The sequence below is a fragment of the Hakea prostrata genome, chromosome 5 (assembly GCF_041222555.1).
Source record: "Hakea prostrata isolate BN-2017 chromosome 5, UWA_Hpros_2, whole genome shotgun sequence".
Classification (NCBI taxonomy): domain Eukaryota; kingdom Viridiplantae; phylum Streptophyta; class Magnoliopsida; order Proteales; family Proteaceae; genus Hakea; species Hakea prostrata.
In genome coordinates, this window is record NC_142604.1 from 15,404,597 (window position 1) to 15,427,012 (window position 22,416).

The following is a 22,416-nucleotide window of genomic DNA, read 5'->3' on the forward strand; positions in this document are numbered from 1 at the left end:
AATCCGATCCGATAAAATATCCGATTATTTATTGATAATTGTCACTTTTTTACAGTTTTATTATAAATTTCAACGACAAAACTATCCGAACCGAACGATCCAATCCGATTATCACCTATTTTTAAGAAAAATGTTAAATACCCACCCCTCCGGATAAAAATTTATCCGGATATTATCCGATCCGATAAGCAATTATCCGAATCCGCGTTGCTTAATGAACGGTGCGGATTTTCCGGTAAGACAATTTTCGTATACTTTCGTCCCTACTGCTAATCGAGGCGGATTTCGGTTATCCATTTACAGGTCAAGGTGCAGATGCAGCTTCCTCTGTTTGAAAGAGAATGAAAGCGGGCGAGAAACAAAGAGAGAGGGATAAGTTGATTTAGAGTTGGTGAACTAACTTGAACAATTGATTGATCTCTTGATCCAGGTATGACTTCGATTATAGTGGATTTTGTAGTTCTTCGGTTCTTTGGGTAGAAAATTTTAGTCTGCATTAAGGTCGGAATAAGTTGTTATAAGCGAGACTAGGGTTGTTGAATTTTAGCTTGATGTCTAAGTTGCAGTATTCGGGAAAATTTATCTTTTTCATTTTCTGGAAGTTGATGGATTCGGTATTTTATTTCTCGCCGTGTCCCTATGTTGAAGCCGATTTCTTCGGAAGATCACAGTGTACTTGAATTGCTAATGTTACTTTCTGTACTGCGCTTCTATAGTTCTGTGAACCGATAGAATTCTAGGAATCTTTGAGATTTAAATTCACTGATAATTATACCCTCATAGGATTTGCAGGTTCATGCTAAGCAAAGGGTCCTTCTTTCGGCGGCGGCATTAATGGCGTCAGTGAATTTTCGCTCTCTTCTTCTGTTCTCAGCATTCCTTCGAGTTTTCCTGATTGTGTATGGAGAATGGCAGGATAGCCATATGGAAGTTCGTTACACGGATATCGATTACCTTGTTTTCTCAGATGCAGCCGCTTTAATGGGTTCTGGAAAATCTCCTTACGCAAGATCAACTTATCGATACTCACCTCTACTTGCATTTCTGCTCATACCTAATTCGATTATTCATCGTTCATGGGGGAAGATCATATTCTCTGCCTCAGGTATACAGAATTCTCTCCTATCTACTTCGACTTATGGTTATTTATTTGTTATTAGATCGTGGCTTCGGTTCTACTTCGTGATTTTGTTCGCTCTGTTTTTTGGAATCTCTTTTTTTTTTCCTTTTTCTTTTTCTTTTTTAATTTAAATAAGTAGCCTGGTTTACTGTTAGTGTCCATCTCCGTTTTGCATTATCTTGTTGGGGAGGAACTCTTGTTTTACCTATTTGGCCTTAACAATTATGAAATGTAAACAAGCTGCACTTTTGTTTACTAGTCATGGAAATGAGCTGCGTATTGATTACGAGGCATGTGAAGTTCATCTTGGTTGATGCTCATGCAAACCAACTCAAGGCAGTCTTTGATTCAGTATTTATGGAGTTTGACTTGGTAATCTGGAAGAACATGATTGGGGAACTTCTGATATGTCATCTGTTTGTTGAAAAAAAGATAACTAGTCATTGTCTACAGCCTGGGGAATTTCCTCAAATATTCATTTGCCACAAGGGAAGGACAAAGAAGGGATCTTTTATCACAACCGTATATTTGATGCTACTTGAGTGACTCTGTCTGGTTCTGTATTCGAAGGGACGATGTTGTTTGTTTACTGTACTGCTCATCAGATCATTCCTATAGTACGGCAATAAGAAAGAATAGACTAGAAGGATCCTTCCTCTAAAATGTAAGAACTATGAAATGGATTGTGGGCACATCAATTCTACACCTATTTCACAATAATTTTGTCAGGGCAGCTAGTGTGCCGTGATAGGGACCTGCTATCGTGGTTGATGTTGTTGGTCTTCCTACTTAGAGCTGGACTTCTCTTTCCTGATTAAATTAGGATGTCTGTTTGTCAGCTAAGCATCTTGAGTCATTCAGCTAAGGATCTTGAGTCATTTTGTTTTGGGGATTCCTACTTCTTAGTAATTGCTTCTTTTGATATGTGTGAAGAAATTTGTTGTTCATCTCTTCTTGGAAACTCAATTCGCCCTTCCCTAACCGCCCCAAACTTAAAAGAATGAAACCAAACCAAAGAAGGGTAAAGAGGCGCATCAAACATATTAAGAAGCCCAAGAATAATGATGGCTAAATGAGTGAGCAAGTTTTACTTTAGGAAACTTGGATTGGTTTTCATGTACATTAATTTTGTTTGTATGTCTCTAGTATGACTGGGTGACTAATAAGGAGATAAGGATCAGCTATATATACATATATAGAACTACTTGTCTCTTTCCATCACTAACATAGAAAATGCATTTTTTATATATATGCTGCTTCCCTCAAAATTGTGCTCTGTTTGTTTGCAGATTTACTTGTGGGGTTGTTTATCAATACTATATTGAAGCTACGTGGTGTTCCGGAAAATTTGCGCCTTTATTCTGTAGCAGCATGGCTTTTGAACCCATTCACCTTCACTATTGGAACCCGTGGAAACTGTGAGCCTATTGTATGTGCCATGATCCTTTGGATCATAATTTGTCTCATGAATGGTGTAAGTTCTGCTACCCTTGTTTGCTAATTTCCTATTTATTTGTCCTCTTGGTTTTCTAATAGAAATAACTCTAGATTGGTAACTTTAAAAAAAAGGAGTTATAAGAATGGTGGACTTCTTCATTTTATGAAGCATAACAAGCCAAAACCATCTCTCCCCCACACCCAACTATCCCCCAGGCAAAGAAGAAGAAAAGGTTTTTTTTTTTTTAATTTTTTAATTTTAATATATATATATGGCAGAAAAAGAGAAAGTAGGGGTGTCAATGGGCGTCCCCCGGGCGCCCACCGCCCAAAAAGATCGGCCAAAGAAGAACGGAAGAAAACGACAGCACAAAGCGAAAATGTAAAGAGAAAAAACCCAAACAAAAAAAAAAAAAAAAAAAAAAAAAAAAAAAAAAAAAAAAAAAAAAAAAAAAAAAAAAAAAAAAAAAAACGAAAATTAAAAAGTAACGTAAAAAGACTTAAGAGTTAATTATCAATTAAGACTTTTAAATTTTAAAATAATAAAACAAATGAAATAAAAAGTAACGAAAATAAACGTACAAAAACTTTTAAATTTTAAAATAATAAAACAAATGAAATAAAAGAAAACCAAACTCGCTCAACGTCTCAACACCAATTCATGGACAACAACAACCAAACAAAATTTAATATACATTTAATATTTTAATTATATATATGTAAAAAAGGGCTGACGGGAGGCAGGCAGAAGGGGGGGGGGGGGGGGGGGGGGGGGGGGTAAGAGAAAGCATCACTTATTTCTCCGGGTATTTTCTTTTTTTTTTTCAGGGTGAATTTTGATAAACCTCTGTCCAGAATAACAGTCAATATGTTGCAAGAGCAAATTAATTACAGTAAAAAGTTTGCTGCATGTCATGTCATTAATGAAACCCATATACAAGATCAGAGGGTCTCCCAATATATTACATACAAAAGAATTACTGACATCCAATGGCCACCTTCTGAATATAATACACTTCACTGCCCCTACCCGAAATTCCAAAGTTGGTTCACTTTTGATCCAGATGTTGGCGGTTGGACCTTGGCTGAATCCATAAGTCCAAGGCTAGCTTACTGGCACAGAGTTCATATGGAGGGGAAACATTTGTGCTTATGTAGCGGTCTGCCTTAATATTTCCCTCTCCAACTCAATTCAAACAGCTCAATGAGCTAGTATTCAGTGAGAGACTGACGTAGTCCATTTCAAGTATGGAGAGGACACTCAGTCCTTCTGTAGAGGTCACCATCACCACCACCACCACATCATTCTAAACCCACCCACAATAATTCCCCATTGTAAGGATGGCTGTCCAACCATAACATAGCATTCCATTCATGTTTATATAAAAAAATGTATGATCATCTGATCATGCCTTAATAAAATAACGTTTATGCATCCTTTCTTTAACAAATCATTGCTTCCAAAAAATTCATGGTGCTTCAGAATATGCTAAAACAATTATTGTACAAGTAATCATGTTTCAATCTTGCAAGTTCATAAAACAGCAAATCAGGAAAAAGAGGTTTCTGTATGAAAATAGTACATAGGGTTCTCTGGGGTCTCACTCACATCGATGTTGCTCTGAAGTAAAATTATTTGTTGTCAGAACCCTCCACACGATGCTGAATATATGTCCCAACACCAACTAGTAAAACCAGTATCTGATTACATTTTTAATCTGAACCTTCAATCTCCCAGTAATGATATTAGTTACCAGGCCCACTTTGGATACTGGGCACCATGCATAGGTTGGACCTGGCCGTGTATAGAGCTGTTGGAGACTCGGAAGGTATCAGTTAGGTGGGTATCCGCATCTTGTCATGTTCTTATTTATTTGTTTGTTTTTGCCACATTATGGCTTTGTCTTTGCTTGGATATATGTAGTCTAAGTTGGGATAAGGCCGAGATGGTGGTGTTGAACGTTGTTATGAGTTCTCTTGGTGGTTTAACATTAATACAATTTTCGTCTTGTAATTTTACCTTAATTTTTATCTTCTGAGTGAATGGCCATTTCTCATGTCATCAAAACTTTATGTTTGGCCTGATTTTGGTATTAGTAGTGTAGTTTGTCAGTTGCTTATATGGTACCCCAAGAGTTCACCTGATTTTCATGTGTAAACATGGCTAGGTCTCAGTTTCTGGTGATATCTGTTACTGTTAGAATTTACATTAATTGGAGTTTTTTAGGTTTTCCGCCTAAACAAGATTTGACTAGGATCAGCGCAAGAGAGTTTTGGCTGCAAATGATGGAAAATGTGGTAGTTAATGTAGATATACATAAATCGGTAGGAAGACCAAAAACATTTGTTTCATTTCTCTCTCTACACTTAATTGCTGTCATTTTGAATCCTTGATAAATAAGGCTGATTTGTATTGCTGCCTGAATGTATTGAAACTCTTCAACATAGTTGGGTAGTTAGTCATAAGGAAAGGTGGGTTAAGAGACTGGGAAAATAGTTTTCAAACATCTTTATTAGCAGCAGCTTTTTTTTTGGGAATTTTTTTTTCAACTTCAGTGGAATATGTATTGTTCAATATTTCCATACTGCATTATATTTATCTTAACAGGCAAAAGAAAATTCCTGCATATCTTTTTAAGAAATGGTGTGGTATTCAAGTATTGTTATATGTCATTTATGTTTATATCATTCTGTATTTTTGCTTTTACAGGTTGTGTTCTACAGGCAGCATTTTACTATGGGCTTGTTGTCCATTTCAGGGTCTATCCGATCATCTATTCCCTTCCTATTCTCCTGATTCTTGATAAACGTTACTTTCAAACTGGTCAGACACCTGTCCTTTGGAAATGGAGTTCTACACAGCAGAAACAAGACCAAAGTACTACGAGCACAGAAATTTTTTCTTTTACTTCTTTGTGTTTTTTCTTGAAGAGATTCGTGACGAAAGAGAAGATATTATTTGGGCTTATATCTGGGGGCATGTTCTTCTTTTGGACTGGCCTTTTTTACCACCTCTATGGCTGGGAATTCCTGCATGAGGCGCTGCTGTACCATCTCACCCGCACTGATCCAAGACACAACTTTTCCATATATTTTTATCATATCTATCTTCGTCACCAACATGGGTTTTCGACGATGGAAAAGCTCTTCTCTTTTCTGCCTCAGCTATTGGTACAGCTGGTTCTCACCCTGTGCTTTGCTCAAGACCTGCCATTCTGCCTGTTCGTACAGACAGTTGCATTTGTGGCATTCAACAAGGTGAGAACCATGTAATTTTTTTTAACCAATATTTTTGTTAATCAATGAAGTTGGGATTGCTAGAACGCATTCATTCCCTCGTAGGTTCATGATACTCACTGTAGGAAGTAGGAACCGTATCAGAAGTTCTGATTTCTTTGTCGCGTTCCGTTGCCTATTTGATGGGTTTAAATGGTATCAATTGACAGGTCATCACAGCCCAATACTTTGTGTGGTTCTTCTGCCTGTTTCCTCTGATAATGCCATGGAACACCATGAAGATGAAATGGAAGGGCCTGTCCTGCACTCTCTTCTGGGTTGGAGCTCAGTTGCATTGGCTGATGTGGGGGTATTTGCTTGAATTCAAAGGCAAGAATGTTTTCATCCAACTGTGGCTAGCAAGCTTATTGTTCTTGGCTGCCAATACTTATGTCTTGGTTATGGTCATCCATCATCACGTAATCTCCCCAGTCTTTCTACCATTGACGAAAACAAATTCATCTCAAGAAGAATCCAGAAAGAAGAAGTGAGGGCAGAAGTTTCTGTTTCTTTTTGGTTTTTAGGTTGCTGTACGTTTGAGTTTGTCTCTTTTGCTCTTTCAAATGATGTGTTTTATGTATAATTTAATTTCCTATTGCGGGCAGCCAAGAAAGTTCAAAGTTGGGACTGAAAGGTGCTGGTAGGAGTGGTGGCTTCTTGTTGCCATGCCTTGTGATTGAATGCTACCAACTTTTGTGGTGATTTTGGGATTTTTGTTTACCTTGGTTATTCCTGTATAGGCTAATTTGGCTTTTCTAATATATTTATTGATAAGTTTTTCCGCAGGAGGGCAGAAATGAGAAGAAAACATGCAATCTAGTGTTGCACCAAAGATCAATGATAAGCCATCATGAAGGTAAGGAAGCAAGTGTCCCTCTACACCCTTACATGGATTACCCACCTAGAAAAAAGCCTTTGTCAATAGGCCACCGACCTTAATTGCCACTAAGGCAGGCAAAGTTTTCTGTAATTTTAAAGCTTGGGTGAAGAGAGCAAGATAAAGCATTTCTATCATGAGACTCACCCTCACCAGAGCTGTCCACTTTTTTCTTCTGGTAATACTAGAGCTATCCACTTGTGCCTTAGTCACTACCCTTTTGCAACCTCTTCACTAAGCAAATGCCAAGAAAAAGTTGGTATGCCCCTTCTCTTTTACCCTAACTTAAAAACAAGAAAAACTATCCCTTTTTCACTTTCCCTATGCTTGTAATTATTTTCTTATCACTTTAATCTCATGCCTTTTTCAATTTTTGCATTTTCTAAAATTTCTGTCTGTAGTCATCAAAGGGAGCACTGGAGAAAGTAAAACAGAAGGTGTAAACATGTGGATTTGGAGACAAAATTTGTACGAATTTTTTTTTTTTTTGGTTAGAAATTTGTACGAAAATCTTTCAACCCCTGACTGAAGTAGCTTTTGGAAATAGACAAAAGGCAATCAAAAGAAGGCAATTTTGCTAATAGTCAGTAGCAAAATTGAATATTTGGCTTCCTCCAAAAATTAAAAATAAAAATTTAACATAGAGATGATGGGTACATGTCATTTCTTAATCATTATATAATGGTTGTCATTAAACCCCTAATTTTAAGGAATAAAAAGTTAAATTCTAATTAAACACTAACTCACTATCCATGAATTTCTTCTTATTTATTTTTTCATATTTTCATTTCCTTGTGAATCTCCTCTTTTATTCTCTTTTTTTTCACATGTCTCACAAAATAGTGGAGTAGTTAACCGACATTGGAGTTTTCCTAAATCTTCTCCACAATTATCAGGTATTCACTCTCTTTCTTAAATCATTCCTCTCTCTCACACTCGGAATTTTTCTAGTATTCTTTTCATAAAGCATAATTTATTTATTTATTTTTATTTCGTCTTTTTCTGGCTCCGCCCATGGATGCAGATTTAATAGATTTAGATTAGAGGCATTGCTGGTGTTGTTCCGAGCTGTCATGGTTTCTTGGTTCTGATGATAGATAGGGTTAACGTTTGAAACGTTGGACTGGTGGTTAGTGATTGGAGGCGAAGCTGGTGTGTTCAAAACATTGGGGGTAGGTTGTAGATGAGGTGTTCCTTGGATGTAGAGCTGCACAAGATTACTGTCAAGTAACACTATCAGGAACCGTTGGGGCTGGAGTATGGCTTGCCCTCGCCTGAGTTCTGGGATCTTCACCGGCGACGGTCATGTGCATGCCTTGAGTATGTGTGGCATGTTCAATAAGTCTTGCAGGTGGAGGGGATACTCTCCGGTTGGCTCCAAATCAACAAGCATGAAATTCTTCACAACCCTCTTCCATGCATTGATGCAACGCCCTGTGTAGTGCTCCTTCATCCTCAAGCATGGCACATCTGGTTGTATCATGGCCAATAATACCACAAAAACTGCAAAAAGATGGCACTTTCTTGTAAGTAATTTGGATGATGTGTTTGTGTGCCATCCCTCCTGATTAAAGATAAGGATGCTTTCAGAGGTAGAGAGATATTCATGGCAATGCGGAATCTTTCATAGTGCACTTGTTCTCCTTGCTGATTTCCCTTAATGATCAGTCCTTTGATAGGTCTACGGTCTACCAACCATTGCCGCAAGTTTCACTCTCTGTTTAAGATTCATCAACTCCACCTGTATTCCTATCAGTTGAATGCCAGAGGCAGATTAAACTGGGCAGGGAGTAGAGGCCACCACGCCGGAGGCGGAGAAAGTTAACATAAGTGATTATTTTTAAGCGAGCAGTGTTGCAAAGACCAATGAGACTCATACGTGATTAATTTCAGATTTGCAAAGTTTTCAACGACCTCAGCAAACAAAACACAGAGGCCAAAGCAAAGCAGCAGCCCACAAGCACATGTCTGTATGCAAGGGAATAGAACAAACAGCTGAGGAGTTGTTTCAGAATTCTATCATGATTCAGCGCCTTTAATGAGCCTTAAGGTTAATTTTATCAGCAACGCATTAACTTCATGTACCCTTTTTCTCCCAGTAGTTTTACCACCACCAAGTGATCACCATTGCAATCACCACTATGACTGCCATTGCCTTCAGCAACTGCCACCATCAGAACTTCCACATCACTACCAAATTGCCACCTCCCCTACCAATACCCGCCACCACCAATATCCCAATAAAGCCACCACTACCAAAGGCCACTAGCCTGCTCCCACCACCACCAAGTGAATTTACCATCAGAAATTGAACTACCAGATGGGTTTCCATTATTCTTCAAATAGTTCATATTGATATGAACAAAATAATTTCAATTTTTTTAAATTAACCAAAATACATTTATTGACTACATGAAGTCTATCGAACTTGAAACTGAAATCATCCCAAATATGGTCTTAGTTGATTGAAACTCCACAAAGAAGGAAATTAGGAAAACCAACCCCAATCCCAAACTCATACCCTACCAAATTTTTTATCAGTTCATTGTTGTAGTCCTTCTATAACAGCTTGAAATTTTAGGATAATGGTTTCCAGTCCTGGGAAGCGAGAGGTTTAGTTGTGGTGCCCTATGCTTTTTACTGCTTGATGGTTCTACCACATTATAGTGTCGATGTGTCAAGCGTAGAGCTGATTGTGCATGTGTCCAGTGTTGTGTTAATACATATTATCATAATGCAAAGCATGAGCCATACTCAACAGTTAGTAGTCAAATATCTTCCCTTACATGTGCCAGTTACAAATTTTCTGATGGAATAAAATCCAACTTCTTAGCACAATCAAACCATTCAGTTTGAATTATCCAAATGGTATGATTACAATGTTGGCAACTATATTTGTCGTTTGGCTTCAATGCTGCATAACTAATGCATAACACTGAGCTGCAAATGGTGAGGATCAATTATGGTGGTCGAGATTCTCTGGTAAACTTTTACCTCTGTAACATAGAATATTGAAATTTTCAATTTATCCTCGACTCCCCTTCACCTTCTCATCATCTCCAAAAATAAATGAATAAATTTACACAGTGGTGTCATTTACAGATACTGCAGATTCTCCTGATCAGCCTGCCCAAGGAAGCTTTATCGGTGTGTTGCCTACCCAAGTGGAGGTCTCTGAAAGTCCAGAGCAATCGTCTGTTCATATCAAAACAAGTCTTCACACAGATGATAGACAGGGAAAACCTCACATGTAACTGTTAATAGAAAAAGCTAACTGATAGTAGTCAAAGAAAGAAAATGAATGAATTAGATTCTTCTTTTTGTATTTTGGGTTTATGTTTGTGTCTGTGTTCAACAAAAATCCCTACAATTTGGATGGAATAGGAAGAAGATACGAGGGAAAGGAAATGGTCTAAGAATTAAGGTATCTTATTGATATAGTTGTCTTTTTACTGCTCATCAGGGGCCTTCCACTGTGGGCTTGTTCAGATAAGTTGAGTTCCTCTTCGGTTCTGGTAGGTGAAAGTTGGGCCGAGGATGGGTCTTCTTGAGCTTATTAAAGCTGGGCATTGTCAAGTTATTCTCGAGTCCGATTGTGAGGAATTGACAAACTGCCTCCTTAACCCCTCCTTCCGTGTTCCGGCCAATATATCCAACATTGTCGAGGATATTAAAGTTTTTCTTAGCGGGCCTGACTCTTTCGTTTTAGAGCCCATTTCTAGGGCGGCAAACTGTGTTGCTGATGCTCTAGCTAGGAAGGCATCATCTGTGGCAAGCATGATGATTTGGCCTAATTCCACTACGTGGCTTCTTGATCTTTGTAATCAGGACGTCATTAGTCCTTCTTGCCTGTTTCAATGAAAGTCTTTTACCAAAAAAAAAAAAAAGATCAATCTTATAGTACTGCAATAAGGAAGAATATACAAAAAGGAGGTTCTTCCTTTGAAATGTAAGAGCTATAAAATGGATTGAGTATAATGCTGTGTTGTATTCATGTACATTAATTTTGTTTATATAGAACTACTTGTTTCTTTCCATTACTAACATAGAAAATATATTTTCTATATATACCCTCCTTCCCTTAAAATTGTGCTCTGTTTGTTTGCATATTTACTTTGTGGGTTTGTTTATCTCTACCATATTGAAGCTCCATTCCTTTGGATCATAATTTGTCTTAAGAATGGTGTAAGTTCTACTACCCTTGTTTGTTAATTTCCTATTTATTGTCCCCTTAGTTTTCCGATAGAAATAACTTTGGATTGGGACTTAAAAAAAAAAAAAAAGGAGTTATAAGAATGGTGGAATTCCTCATTTTAATTTACTAGTACTTCTTTTTTTCCCTAGACATTTTGAAAAGGTGGAGATCATGGTACAAAATGCCGGCGATATATCATCTTATTGCTGGGGGACAACATGATTCCCCCAAGCAATACGACATTTACATTATGTCGACGATATATCGCCGAAAAAATTGGAGATATATAGCGAAAAGTCGATTTTTCGACGATATATCGTCAAATTCATCATATTTAATAAAATTTCATTCCGTTTTTCACCAATTTTTCATGATCCCGTGTTTGTCGGCAATAGAATGTGAAGCATGAGCCATACTCAGCATAATTGTATAATGAATTGCTTCTCTTCACTAGTTGTGTATTTTTGTTTTCTTTGCATGTTTACATTAGTTTATATGAGTTTTCTAAACTAACAGTTTTGCCTACATATAGCTGGACATGTGTCAATCAAAAACTATAGATTAAGTGATGTTTCAGGCTAAAATAATGTTCCTAGTGTGTTTATTAACCTCAAATTAGACTATAGAACAAAATTCAAGCCAAAATGACCCTAAATACCCTCCGAAATCAGGGATCGAATTTTCATTGACACCCTGCCAAAAGTCGCCGACATGTCAGCTAAATGTCGCCAGTCACCAACACAATGACATAATCCAACATTTCGGACCTTGGTGGAGACTCGAGAGGATATTAATCGCTGGTTTGGAAATTGAACTGATTGCATTCACCTAAACTAGCCATTGTTTCAAAGGCGTAGGTTGGTCTTGATTACGTAACATGCATAGAATTCAGATCACCTACTATCATTACATGTTTGTTTTTCTTATTCAGTTGAAATACTTGGTTCTTTGGAATCTCCTCAAAACAGTTGGTCTCAATATTATCTAATGCAGTTCAACATAATTGCAAAGAAATAGCTCTGTTGGGTGCAACTCTGCAACTTTAAAACTGGGTTTTATCATCCAGAACCAGAACCATCTCCGTTTGGTCCACAAAGACTGTCTTAATCCAACACTGGGAGCTTACCAGAAAGTTTTAATGTCTTGGTTTCTTATGAAACCGCTGTGTTGGTTCATTAATTTTTATTTTTCATTTTTCTATTTTGAAATTTGGCATCGTTTGGTCAAATTCCAGCATCAAGCAGTTCCTGGGTTTTGAAAAATGTGGTTAATTAAATGTTTTCATTTTCCATTGTTCCTGAGAGCAATCATGACCACAACTTTGTTGGTATAAGTATTCATATCTTTTTTTTTTGGGTAGGTGAAACATTTAAAGTTGAATGTGTGAGATTTTGGAAGGATACATATTTGCTATCAACATTTTTATCTCAAAAAAAAAAAAAAATATAAAAATTTACTATTAACATGAACGATGTCGAGTCTAGATCCACTCCATCGGGCACCCTGTATCCAAAACTTTATCTCACAAGCCGCCCCCGACAATAGGTGGACCCAAAGTGCCTCTCACAAATGGGTGCAAAACATAAAGTTAGGCAGACAATAGGAGATAGGTGAAGGAAACCCAAATCCATAGAGATCTAGATCACCCATACGCTATAGATCGCATGCTCGAAGGCACGGGTCTTATTACCCAAAAGAGGGGGGGGGGTAATGGCATGGGTATCAAACCTTGTGATGGTCATGTTTTCATGAATGTGGAAATTGAATTTTATCCATATCCTATCTATATGGTTGTTTATCTAGTATTACTTTTGAGTGCTTATGACCCTTTTTTGAGTTATCCATTGATATTAACGTTATCTCAAAACAAGTCAAAATTTAAGTTAAGACACCTTGTCGGCATTCGACAATTTAACTTTTAAAGAGACAAAAGTACCCCTTTCAATGATATGAAGTATCTACTATGACTTTTTAATCCAAAGAATTAATCAAACATACAACAATCAACTTGCACAGAGAACGATTAAGGAATTTAATATCATTGACAATATAACTTTTCATGGTATGAAGTCAAGAGTTCGGATCTCCGTGGAACTAGAAGGCAAGCATCGGTTTTATATTTAAGTTATATATAAAAGTGCCCCTCAAAACAATGAGTCTAGTGGCAAATCTTGGTCTCCCCCCCGGGGGGGGGGAAAAGGGGGGTGTTGGTTCGAGGTGTCATCCACTTAGATAAAGCATGATGGCGGTGGTGGGTCAAGGGCCCATACTTTTAGGGACGGCCTTCATCGTTTTCGGGTGGCTCTAATCTAAGGTGTGAGGGGAGTGTGAGTGTTAGGTCAATGAGGTGGGTCCAGACTTCATTCCGTGCACTCATTTTGTTCTCTTGATTTAAATATCAACACTAAATATATCTTTCACTCTTTTAATATAAATATCATTTTCATGACACCAAGTGGTTTTTTTTTTTCTTTTTTTAATCAAACTCCATCTAGAATTGGGCTCAAATATCATTTTCATGAAACCAAGTGGTTCTTTATTCTAATCCAAGGTCAGAAACTGAGCTCAATTTTGAGAAATAGAATCTAAGTTTAAAACTGTACATAAAATTATGTGAAGTCTATGCTAATGTTAACCTTCACATAAATTGACATACAACAAATATACACACCTTGTGAGAGTGGAGGAGAATCCCCCTAGCAAACGAAAAAAATAAATAAATAAAAAAACCATGAAATTTAGAATCTCCCATGGGATTTAATCATATTCCTCCCTTTTAATGCTCTTCCATCTGTATTTTTTGTTTTTTTTTTTCCTAATTCAATGCCCTCCTATCCTAGTTGATTACATTATCAATGTAGCATTCAAAACCTATCAATTATCAAATTGATGCATATTTAATATGAAGTTCAGAGTTAGAATAGCTTTGGGTCAAAAACGATACTTTATCTTATTTTTAGATTATATGTAAAACTACTTTCTAAAGATGTGGGCAAAGTAACTAAACTAGCTCAAATGAATATCAGTGTGAAAAAAATGATAGATATCACCTTATATTAATATCTCAAACCAAAATTAAGAAAAATGGTTAAAAGGACATATAGGAAATTAACATGTTTGGATGTGAATTTTAGTGCAATAATTGATGGACTTTGCTTCAGAACTGTGCCATAATGGTGTAGGATGATCCTGTTGATCAAATCGAATGTTGAATTGAAATTTTAAGTCAAAATTTCGATCTTGGGCATTGAAAATTTATAGTGGAGATCAAGATTTCGGTCAAAATTTTCTACCAAATCCCGATCCAACAGCCGATAATACGTCAGAGAAGCAAAATCAATGGTTGATGGACCATGGTTACAGTCCAGAAATTGTTGGGATTTTGCATTAAGAAAAAAATAAATTTGATTGGGATAAAGAGTAAAACAGATATTCATGTAGATTACCAAAAAAAAAAACTCAACAGAAAATAAACATGTGACGATCTGACATGGATGATGGAATCCTCAAAGCCCCCAAATTCAGTTTTGCAAGATCACCAAAAATCTAGAGCAGCTTCTTCAGTCTCCATCCATCCATCCATCGCCAACACCTCTCGCTCTCACACCCATCTTCCTCGCAGCTGCTGTTCAACCCCACCTGCTCTCCACTAGAACCTCCTCTTTCTCTCGAACCCCCTTGTTTATATTCCAATTCAAGTTCTCCCTTTCAGCCATACACCTCGTCTCTTCTCATCCTGTACTGTTACAGAACGCTTGCATTGGCGGATCTCCAAAATGGGTATGTTTTAAAATCTTCAATTCCAGTGTCTTTTTGTTTTACTACTCTGTTTTCCGATATGATCCTTACCCACCATTGTTTGATTCGAGTTCAGCTCCTGGGAATGCTTACGAGAGTATATTGAAGACGCTTGAGAAACCAGGAGGTGGTCATTTTGGGAAATATTACAGCTTGCCTGATCTCAATGACCCAAGAATTGGTCTGTGTGTTTTTCTTAGACTTGATCGGATTTGGTGAATTTTAAGTGGGTATATGAAGATTTTTGAATTTAATTAATTTTGATGCAGATAAGCTTCCTTACTCTATTAAGATCCTTCTTGAGTCTGCGATTCGTAACTGTGATGATTTCCAAGTTACGACCAAGAATGTGGAGAAGATTGTTGATTGGGAGAACAGTTCTCCCAAACTTGTTGAGATTCCCTTCAAGCCTGCTCGTGTGCTTCTTCAGGTAACATTTCGTATGGGATTTTATTATTTATGGATTTGCAGGATGATTTCTTTCTTTTCCTTTTCGCTTAAGTTGCTTAGGTTAATGTCTCCCCCCATTATGCGTTCCTCTGGTGTTAGGATTTTACTGGTGTTCCCGCTGTTGTTGATCTTGCTTGCATGCGTGATGCTATGAACAACCTTGGCAGCGACTCAAACAAGATTAACCCATTGGTAAGCTACATTTCTCGTGTTCTAGTCACGGATATTAGTAAAATTTATGGTAACATCTTCTCTGTTTTGGATCATCAAAAAATGTTCCTGCTACTACGTGAAATTTTTTTTATGTGAAAATGTATTCATGTATGCAGGTTCCTGTCGATCTTGTTATTGATCACTCAGTACAAGTTGATGTGGCAAGATCACATAATGCAGTGCAGGCAAATATGGAACTTGAGTTCCAGCGCAACAAAGAGAGATTTGGTTTTCTGAAATGGGGATCCAGTGCATTTCAGAACATGCTTGTTGTTCCTCCAGGCTCTGGGATTGTTCACCAGGTTTTTTTTTTGTTTTTACTGGATTTGAAGTTCTGGTTTTGAATTACTATTATAATTACTGTATGCCTTTTAAACTCTGTCCTATTATATAGCAGCCAGCATATTCTTCTTGTCCTGATAAGATAAATACTGTTATTGTGATCTCCAGGTGAACCTTGAATACCTTGCACGTGTCGTATTTAACAAGGATGGTATACTCTACCCTGATAGTGTAGTGGGTACTGATTCCCACACAACTATGATTGATGGGCTAGGCGTTGCTGGCTGGGGAGTTGGTGGCATAGAAGCAGAAGCTACTATGCTTGGCCAGGTAAAAAGTTTTCACTCTTTGTGATGCCATTGGGAGGTCTGGGAGCATACTTTCAATTACGTTCTGACCTGGCTGTGCTGGTCAATTTGCTATTCTGATGAAGCAAATTCAGGAACTGAGTGGAATCTCCCAGAGAATGTCATTTTTATCATCTCTGTCATTTTCTTCCTGTAAATTATTTTTGATGAAGTACTGGATCTTTCTAAAAGAATATGAATCAGCAATATTGAAATTTGTCTAAGTTTTTTGTGTAATTTCTTACAGCCAATGAGCATGGTTCTGCCTGGTGTGGTGGGATTTAAGTTGACTGGAAAATTGAGAAGTGGTGTGACTGCTACAGATCTGGTTTTGACAGTTACCCAGATGCTCAGGAAGCATGGTGTTGTTGGCAAATTTGTTGAATTCTATGGTAGACCTTCCCATTACAGTTCCTTGCTATTCTTTTGTTACCCGTTCTTCTCCTTTTTTTTCCCCTTCTTCTTGGATGAATTTGACATGGTATGTTATTGTTACATCCAGGGGAAGGCATGGGTGAATTATCATTGGCTGATCGTGCAACTATCGCAAACATGTCCCCTGAGTATGGGGCAACGATGGGTTTCTTCCCTGTAGATCATGTTACCCTGCAGTATTTGAGACTCACTGGCAGAAGTGACGACACTGTGGGTATTTATGTTCTGATACATAAAGCAAACTGTATCCTATGTTATTTTTTCATATTCATTTAATTTCCAATGTGCAGGTTTCTATGATAGAGTCCTATCTGCGTGCTAATAAGATGTTTGTTGACTACAACCAGGTGGAATATAACACCCCTCTATGTAGTTTCCCTCTGTCTAGATATGGGTTTATCTGAAAAATGTGCTTGTTTGAATGCAGCCCCAGACTGAGAAAGTCTATTCCTCTTATCTGGAATTGAATCTAGAGGATGTAGAACCATGTGTATCAGGGCCAAAGAGGTAAAAAGTGATACGATGTTCATAGTTCACATCTCATCCTTCTTTCACACCCCAGATATACAAGCTTTATTTCAGTCTCTTGGACCACTTCTCCTTTGGCAAGGGTTTTTTATTCTGACAATAATATGCATTGCAGGCCTCATGATCGAGTTCCATTGAAAGAAATGAAGGCGGATTGGCATGCTTGCTTGGACAACAAAGTTGGTTTTAAGGTTAGATAAATTTAGATATCAGCTTTGTGATTAAATGAATACGTGGTAAAAAGGAAGAAAAATGCCTTTCTGCCACTTTTTCTTCCTCAATTTTCTTCTCATCTTGGGGGTGGGTGGGCCACACTCCTGGGGGGAGAGAAAAACGAAAGAATAACTTTGGCTTCATTTCCTTTGACAGTTAAAAAGGTGCAGAAAAGCATACTACAGTAGTCTCACCTGCCCCCTCCAAAAATAAAAGCTTCTATAAAGTTGTTTATGTGATGAATAGTCTCAAGAGTCCTTGAATATTTTGTTGGTGATAAACTCCAAACGTGTTTGGATAATTATTTGGTGTTTGTAACTAACTGCACACAATCTAGGTTTTTGGTAATGATTCCATTTCATTCATTTTTTCATACCTTTACTTCTTGCCAAACCTAAACCTTTTTAGAGGTGGAGAGAATTTTTATGAAAATTTTCTGAACTTGGTTCAAACAAATAGGTTTATGCTGGTTATACCTAAACTGTTTCCCTTTACAAGTCTATAATTACTACCTCCATCCAGCGTACTCTATGGATATATTTTAATTGACCTTCCAGTATGTCTGTCATTTAAAAATATAATCTAAAATTTCTAATTGCTTCTTACTTAATTATATTCTGGAACCTTTAGTATTTATGGAGTACAAATGTCATATGTAATTTAGCTATGTACTTATATTTCTTTATGTATATCTGAAACATTATGCTATACACTGTTGTATCATGGTTTATGACAAACATGCTTGCATGAATTTTTAGAGTAAATATTAGTTGCTTATTATTATACCTTGTCACAGGGATTTGCCATACCCAAGGAATCTCAGAATAAAATAGTTGACTTTTCATTTCATGGGACGCCAGCTCAAATTAAACATGGTGATGTTGTTATAGCAGCTATAACCAGTTGCACGAATACATCAAATCCTAGTGTAATGCTTGGAGCTGCATTGGTAGCAAAGAAAGCCTGTGACTTGGGACTAGAGGTCAGAATATTCTCCTCCAATTTTGATTTAGCATTAGCCTCTGTTTTCAATTTCTTTCCATTGCCTTTAGGGCACGTAGGCAATTTTAATACTTCTCCCCTAGTTTTCCTAGTAGGTAAGATGAAGGATGGGTAAAAGGGGGGGGGGGTGGAATACTGAACAGATCTAGGAAGTATGATCAACAAAAGTAACAGCAAGTGACATGGTCAAATCATAGCTGTTACATCTAAAGAAATTTCAGAAGAGTGTGTGACAAGAAGCCTTTGAACATAAAGGAAGAGGAAGATGACTAGATGAGACATTACTCTCTTAGTAATTAGTACCTCAATGACACTGTTTCTTTTGCCTGTTGAAATTCTGAAGTTTTTTTCTTCTCCTAGCTGTGCAGGAGATGGCAGAAGGAAAAATATTTTACTCACTGCATAGGGTTGCTGCTCATTACTTCATACACCTTGCTATTCCATCCCAAGGGTTCGCTTCAGATTCGGCCAATGAGACAGTGTTGGGAGGTTTTTGCACAATTATACAACCTCTTTTCCTGAATTTTGTGAACCTTTGGCCATTCAACCTAGTGATAATTGTATTGACTTCCTTCTCGAGGAATTCAGTAGGATCTGTGCAAAGAGACAACTTGTAGTTGACCTGTAATGTTTTCCTCCATTTGTTTGCCTCCTTGCCCAGACAGTGACGATTATGATGGTGTTTCTTGTCCTGTGTTAGGGGGAGTCTACTCTATTTTGGGTTCATTTTTCTGCTGATGAAGATGCTTCCAATCTCATCTTACTATCTTGATCCATATATGTGTTGGCCTTTTTTCTTGTTATGTTTGTCAGTGTTGGAGATTTTTCTGGACTCATACCTCAGTCTTTAGAGTTCAATGTTACACAATGTTCAAGTTGTTGGGACTTCTAGAGCTGCACAAACTCATCAATACAAAACCTGTTTCTTCATCCTTAGAATCTGGAACTTCTGGAATAGTACTCACTTTTGTTACGGGTAACTTCAACTTATGAGCTGAATCCAAGTTTGTAGGAAATAGAATCTTTGCCCCACCCCAGCTGTATTCCTTGTCGTGTCCAAATAACACAGTCCCTTTTCTGTCTTCAGAAACTGTTCCATAATAAAACTACATGTCTAATTCTTAATTAGACTAAACTGGGGGGAATTGAGGCTATTTGACTGATTGTTTTAGCAAAGACAGTCTTCAAGTTGAGTTTTCATTTCCTTGCCATTTCTACAGATGATCTATGTACTTAAGAATTTTAGCATTTGTTTCACACAGGTTAAGCCATGGGTCAAGACCAGTCTAGCTCCAGGTTCTGGAGTTGTTACCAAATATTTACTGCGGAGGTACTACCGTGGTCGAGCCTGAAGCACTTGGGAGATTTTTGTTTTCATAAACATATTCCTAACATGAGTACTGTCTTGCAGTGGCTTGCAAAACTATTTGAATGAGCTTGGTTTTCACATTGTTGGATATGGTTGCACTACATGCATTGGGAACTCAGGAGATTTAGATGAATCAGTGGCATCAGCAATATCTGAAAATGGTGACTTTTTGTCACTTTATTCTCTTTTCATGCTTTTACTTCTTTTTGTGTATTTTGCCCTGAAATTTATTGTTATATTTTCAGACATAGTGGCTGCTGCTGTTTTATCTGGAAATAGGAATTTTGAGGGTCGTGTTCATCCTTTAACAAGGGCAAATTATCTTGCTTCTCCTCCCCTTGTAGTTGCATATGCACTTGCTGGCACGGTATGTATGTGATCTTACTTTTTACCCTTTCTGTTTTCTGGTCCAGCTCCACTAAATTGGGGTTCTTTTAAAATTGTGAGGCATTTGGCTCACATGGTGTGTGTGTATCCTGCAGGTTAACATAGATTTTGAGACAGAACCAATAGGAACTGGGAAAGATGGAAAGAAGATATATTTCAGGGATATTTGGCCATCCAGTGAAGAAGTAGCAAATGTATGGTATTCCCTGCTTGCTTTGATAGGAATATTAAGCAGTATAGGGATAAAGATTAGAGCACATTAACATATGGTTTCTTTTTATTTCCCCCCCCCCTTACAGGTAGTGCAAGCTAGTGTATTGCCTGACATGTTTCGAGCTACATATGAAGCAATCACAAAAGGAAATCCAATGTGGAATCAGTTATCTGTCCCTACCAGTACCCTGTACACTTGGGACCAATCATCAACCTATATTCATGAGCCACCTTATTTTAAGGGCATGACTATGGCCCCTCCTGGACCACATGGAGTTAAAGAAGCCTATTGCTTGCTTAATTTTGGGGACAGTATCACAACTGATCATATCTCACCAGCTGGTAGCATCCACAGAGATAGTCCTGCTGCTAAGTACCTTATGGAACGTGGGGTTGATAGAAGGGATTTCAACTCTTATGGAAGTCGTCGTGGTAATGATGAAGTGATGGCAAGGGGTACTTTTGCTAATATTCGCATTGTAAACAAGCTACTGAAGGGAGAAGTTGGGCCAAAGACAATTCACATTCCCACCGGGGAGAAGTTATCTGTATTTGATGCTGCCATGGTAATAACTTAAGACTACTTTGCAATGGATGGTTCTTAGTGACACGATTCTTGTTACTCCATTGGCTGCTAAAAAGAATGCCTGATAACTATTCTGGGAAGTGGCACTGTGGTTACATGAGAAACATGCCGGATTTGAACTAAATATTGGAGAGGGCCCTCCTGACATGCGTGTGTCAGGAGGTTGATCTGGTCTTCATTTATGGAACCTGCCTCTCCTGTGAGATTTCCCAGTTGTCGAAAGACAGTGATATACTGGACATTTTCTATTCCATTGGTTGCTGATAACAAATAGGATCTTTTTCTTTGCATTTGGAACTATCTATAGACTAGAAGTATGTTCTAAGCTTGAATTAATGAATTAGTAGAGGCTGCTAGGCTATATGTTGACTATGTACAGAATTTTATGTTGTAGTAAATGCTGAAATATTTTGTGCTTTTATTCTTTCCCCAACCCCGACAAACAGCGGTACAAGAGTGCAGGACAGGATACCATCATATTGGCTGGCGCTGAGTACGGAAGTGGGAGTTCTCGAGACTGGGCTGCCAAGGGCCCAATGCTTCTGGTTAGTCCTTATAATGTGGCAGCTTCATTCTTTCTGTTATCCCTTCTGTCACTGGCTAATCCTTGAAGTTTGTTGACCTTAGGGTGTAAAAGCAGTGATTGCCAAGAGCTTTGAGCGGATTCACCGCAGTAACCTGGTAGGCATGGGTATTATTCCACTGTGTTTCAAGCATGGAGAAGATGCTGACACTCTTGGTTTGACTGGCCACGAACGCTTTAGTATTGACCTACCAAGCAGCGTGAGTGAGATTAGGCCTGGCCAAGATGCCACAGTTATGACAGACAATGGGAAAGTATTTACTTGCACCATGCGATTCGATACGGAGGTAGATGCTCTCTTAATTTTCGTCTTCTTTGATTTGGCCGGATTATTCTCTGTTCATGTCTTTTAAACAGCTAATCTGTAATACTTGTATAATCTCTCCTTCCTGATGCAGGTTGAACTGGCCTACTTCGATCATGGAGGCATTCTAGCTTACGTTATTAGGAACTTGATTAATGCACAGCATTAGATCAACTGGAGTTTTCTTTTGTTCTCCAACAGATTCCAGTGATAGTTACAAGCATTGCAGATGAATATTTTTATTTATTTTTGTTTTATTTTTATATGTTTTGGTTGTGTAGAAGAGTGCGCTGTACTCGCAACAAGGTTCTGTGGAACCAAGGATTTGGTGAAAAAAAAATTAATAAAGTTTCAGGGTTTTTGTTATTGGAACAACTTATTGCCACAAACTCTAGGCTTCCTCTGAGTTATATTTTAGAGATGCCATTTAGACATGATGCTTGGGTGACATTTCCTTGAAGCATATCTTCCAAATCCAAAGGACATAATGGATTTCTCAGATGGCTACTTGTACTTGAAAGAGGCAATAAATCATCTAATCAGTGCTAGGGAATCAGAACAACATACAAATGGCTTAGATTGAAGAGTTGTTCTTGGCCCAATTTAGGTGCTACACCTCTCCAACTGGCATTTAAGAAGGTGAAAGAAGAAACTACGGACAGGTTCTAGTAGGCATCAAGGCGGGCAATCGAACCTGATGCACACACACCTTTGCAGGATTGCTTAAACCCAGATCAAGAAAGTAAAGTGAGCCAGCAACAAAGAAAGTATAATCCAGACAAAATTTTCAGCTTTCTGCAA

At 37.8% G+C, this 22,416-nt stretch overlaps 2 protein-coding genes across 3 annotated transcripts; both read left to right on the forward strand.

Moving 5' to 3' along the window:
* The first annotated feature begins 312 nt into the window (after positions 1-312).
* On the forward strand, positions 313-7,287 carry PNT1 (mannosyltransferase family protein). 2 transcript variants are annotated; one of them, XM_089156456.1, is made up of 5 exons: positions 313-430; positions 784-1,105; positions 2,410-2,592; positions 5,268-5,815; positions 6,004-7,287. In XM_089156456.1, exons 2-5 carry the CDS (start codon positions 835-837, stop codon positions 6,322-6,324), a joined length of 1,323 nt encoding a protein of 440 aa, XP_089012582.1. In that variant the 5' UTR covers positions 313-430; positions 784-834; the 3' UTR covers positions 6,325-7,287. The 2 variants fall into 2 exon arrangements, with proteins under 2 accessions (XP_089012582.1, XP_089012583.1); XM_089156457.1 differs by having other exon boundaries at positions 793-1,105.
* Positions 7,288-14,392: 7,105 nt separating this feature from the next.
* LOC149015394 (aconitate hydratase 1) lies at positions 14,393-22,007 on the forward strand. The gene is made up of 20 exons (XM_089157374.1): positions 14,393-14,685; positions 14,780-14,884; positions 14,973-15,133; positions 15,253-15,345; positions 15,483-15,668; positions 15,817-15,978; positions 16,243-16,387; positions 16,498-16,640; positions 16,721-16,777; positions 16,858-16,937; positions 17,074-17,149; positions 17,968-18,153; positions 19,436-19,503; positions 19,585-19,703; positions 19,788-19,909; positions 20,025-20,123; positions 20,229-20,708; positions 21,175-21,273; positions 21,356-21,598; positions 21,710-22,007. The coding sequence occupies exons 1-20, from the start codon at positions 14,682-14,684 to the stop codon at positions 21,782-21,784; spliced, it is 2,703 nt and encodes a 900-aa protein (XP_089013500.1). The 5' UTR covers positions 14,393-14,681; the 3' UTR covers positions 21,785-22,007.
* Positions 22,008-22,416: the final 409 nt, after the last annotated feature.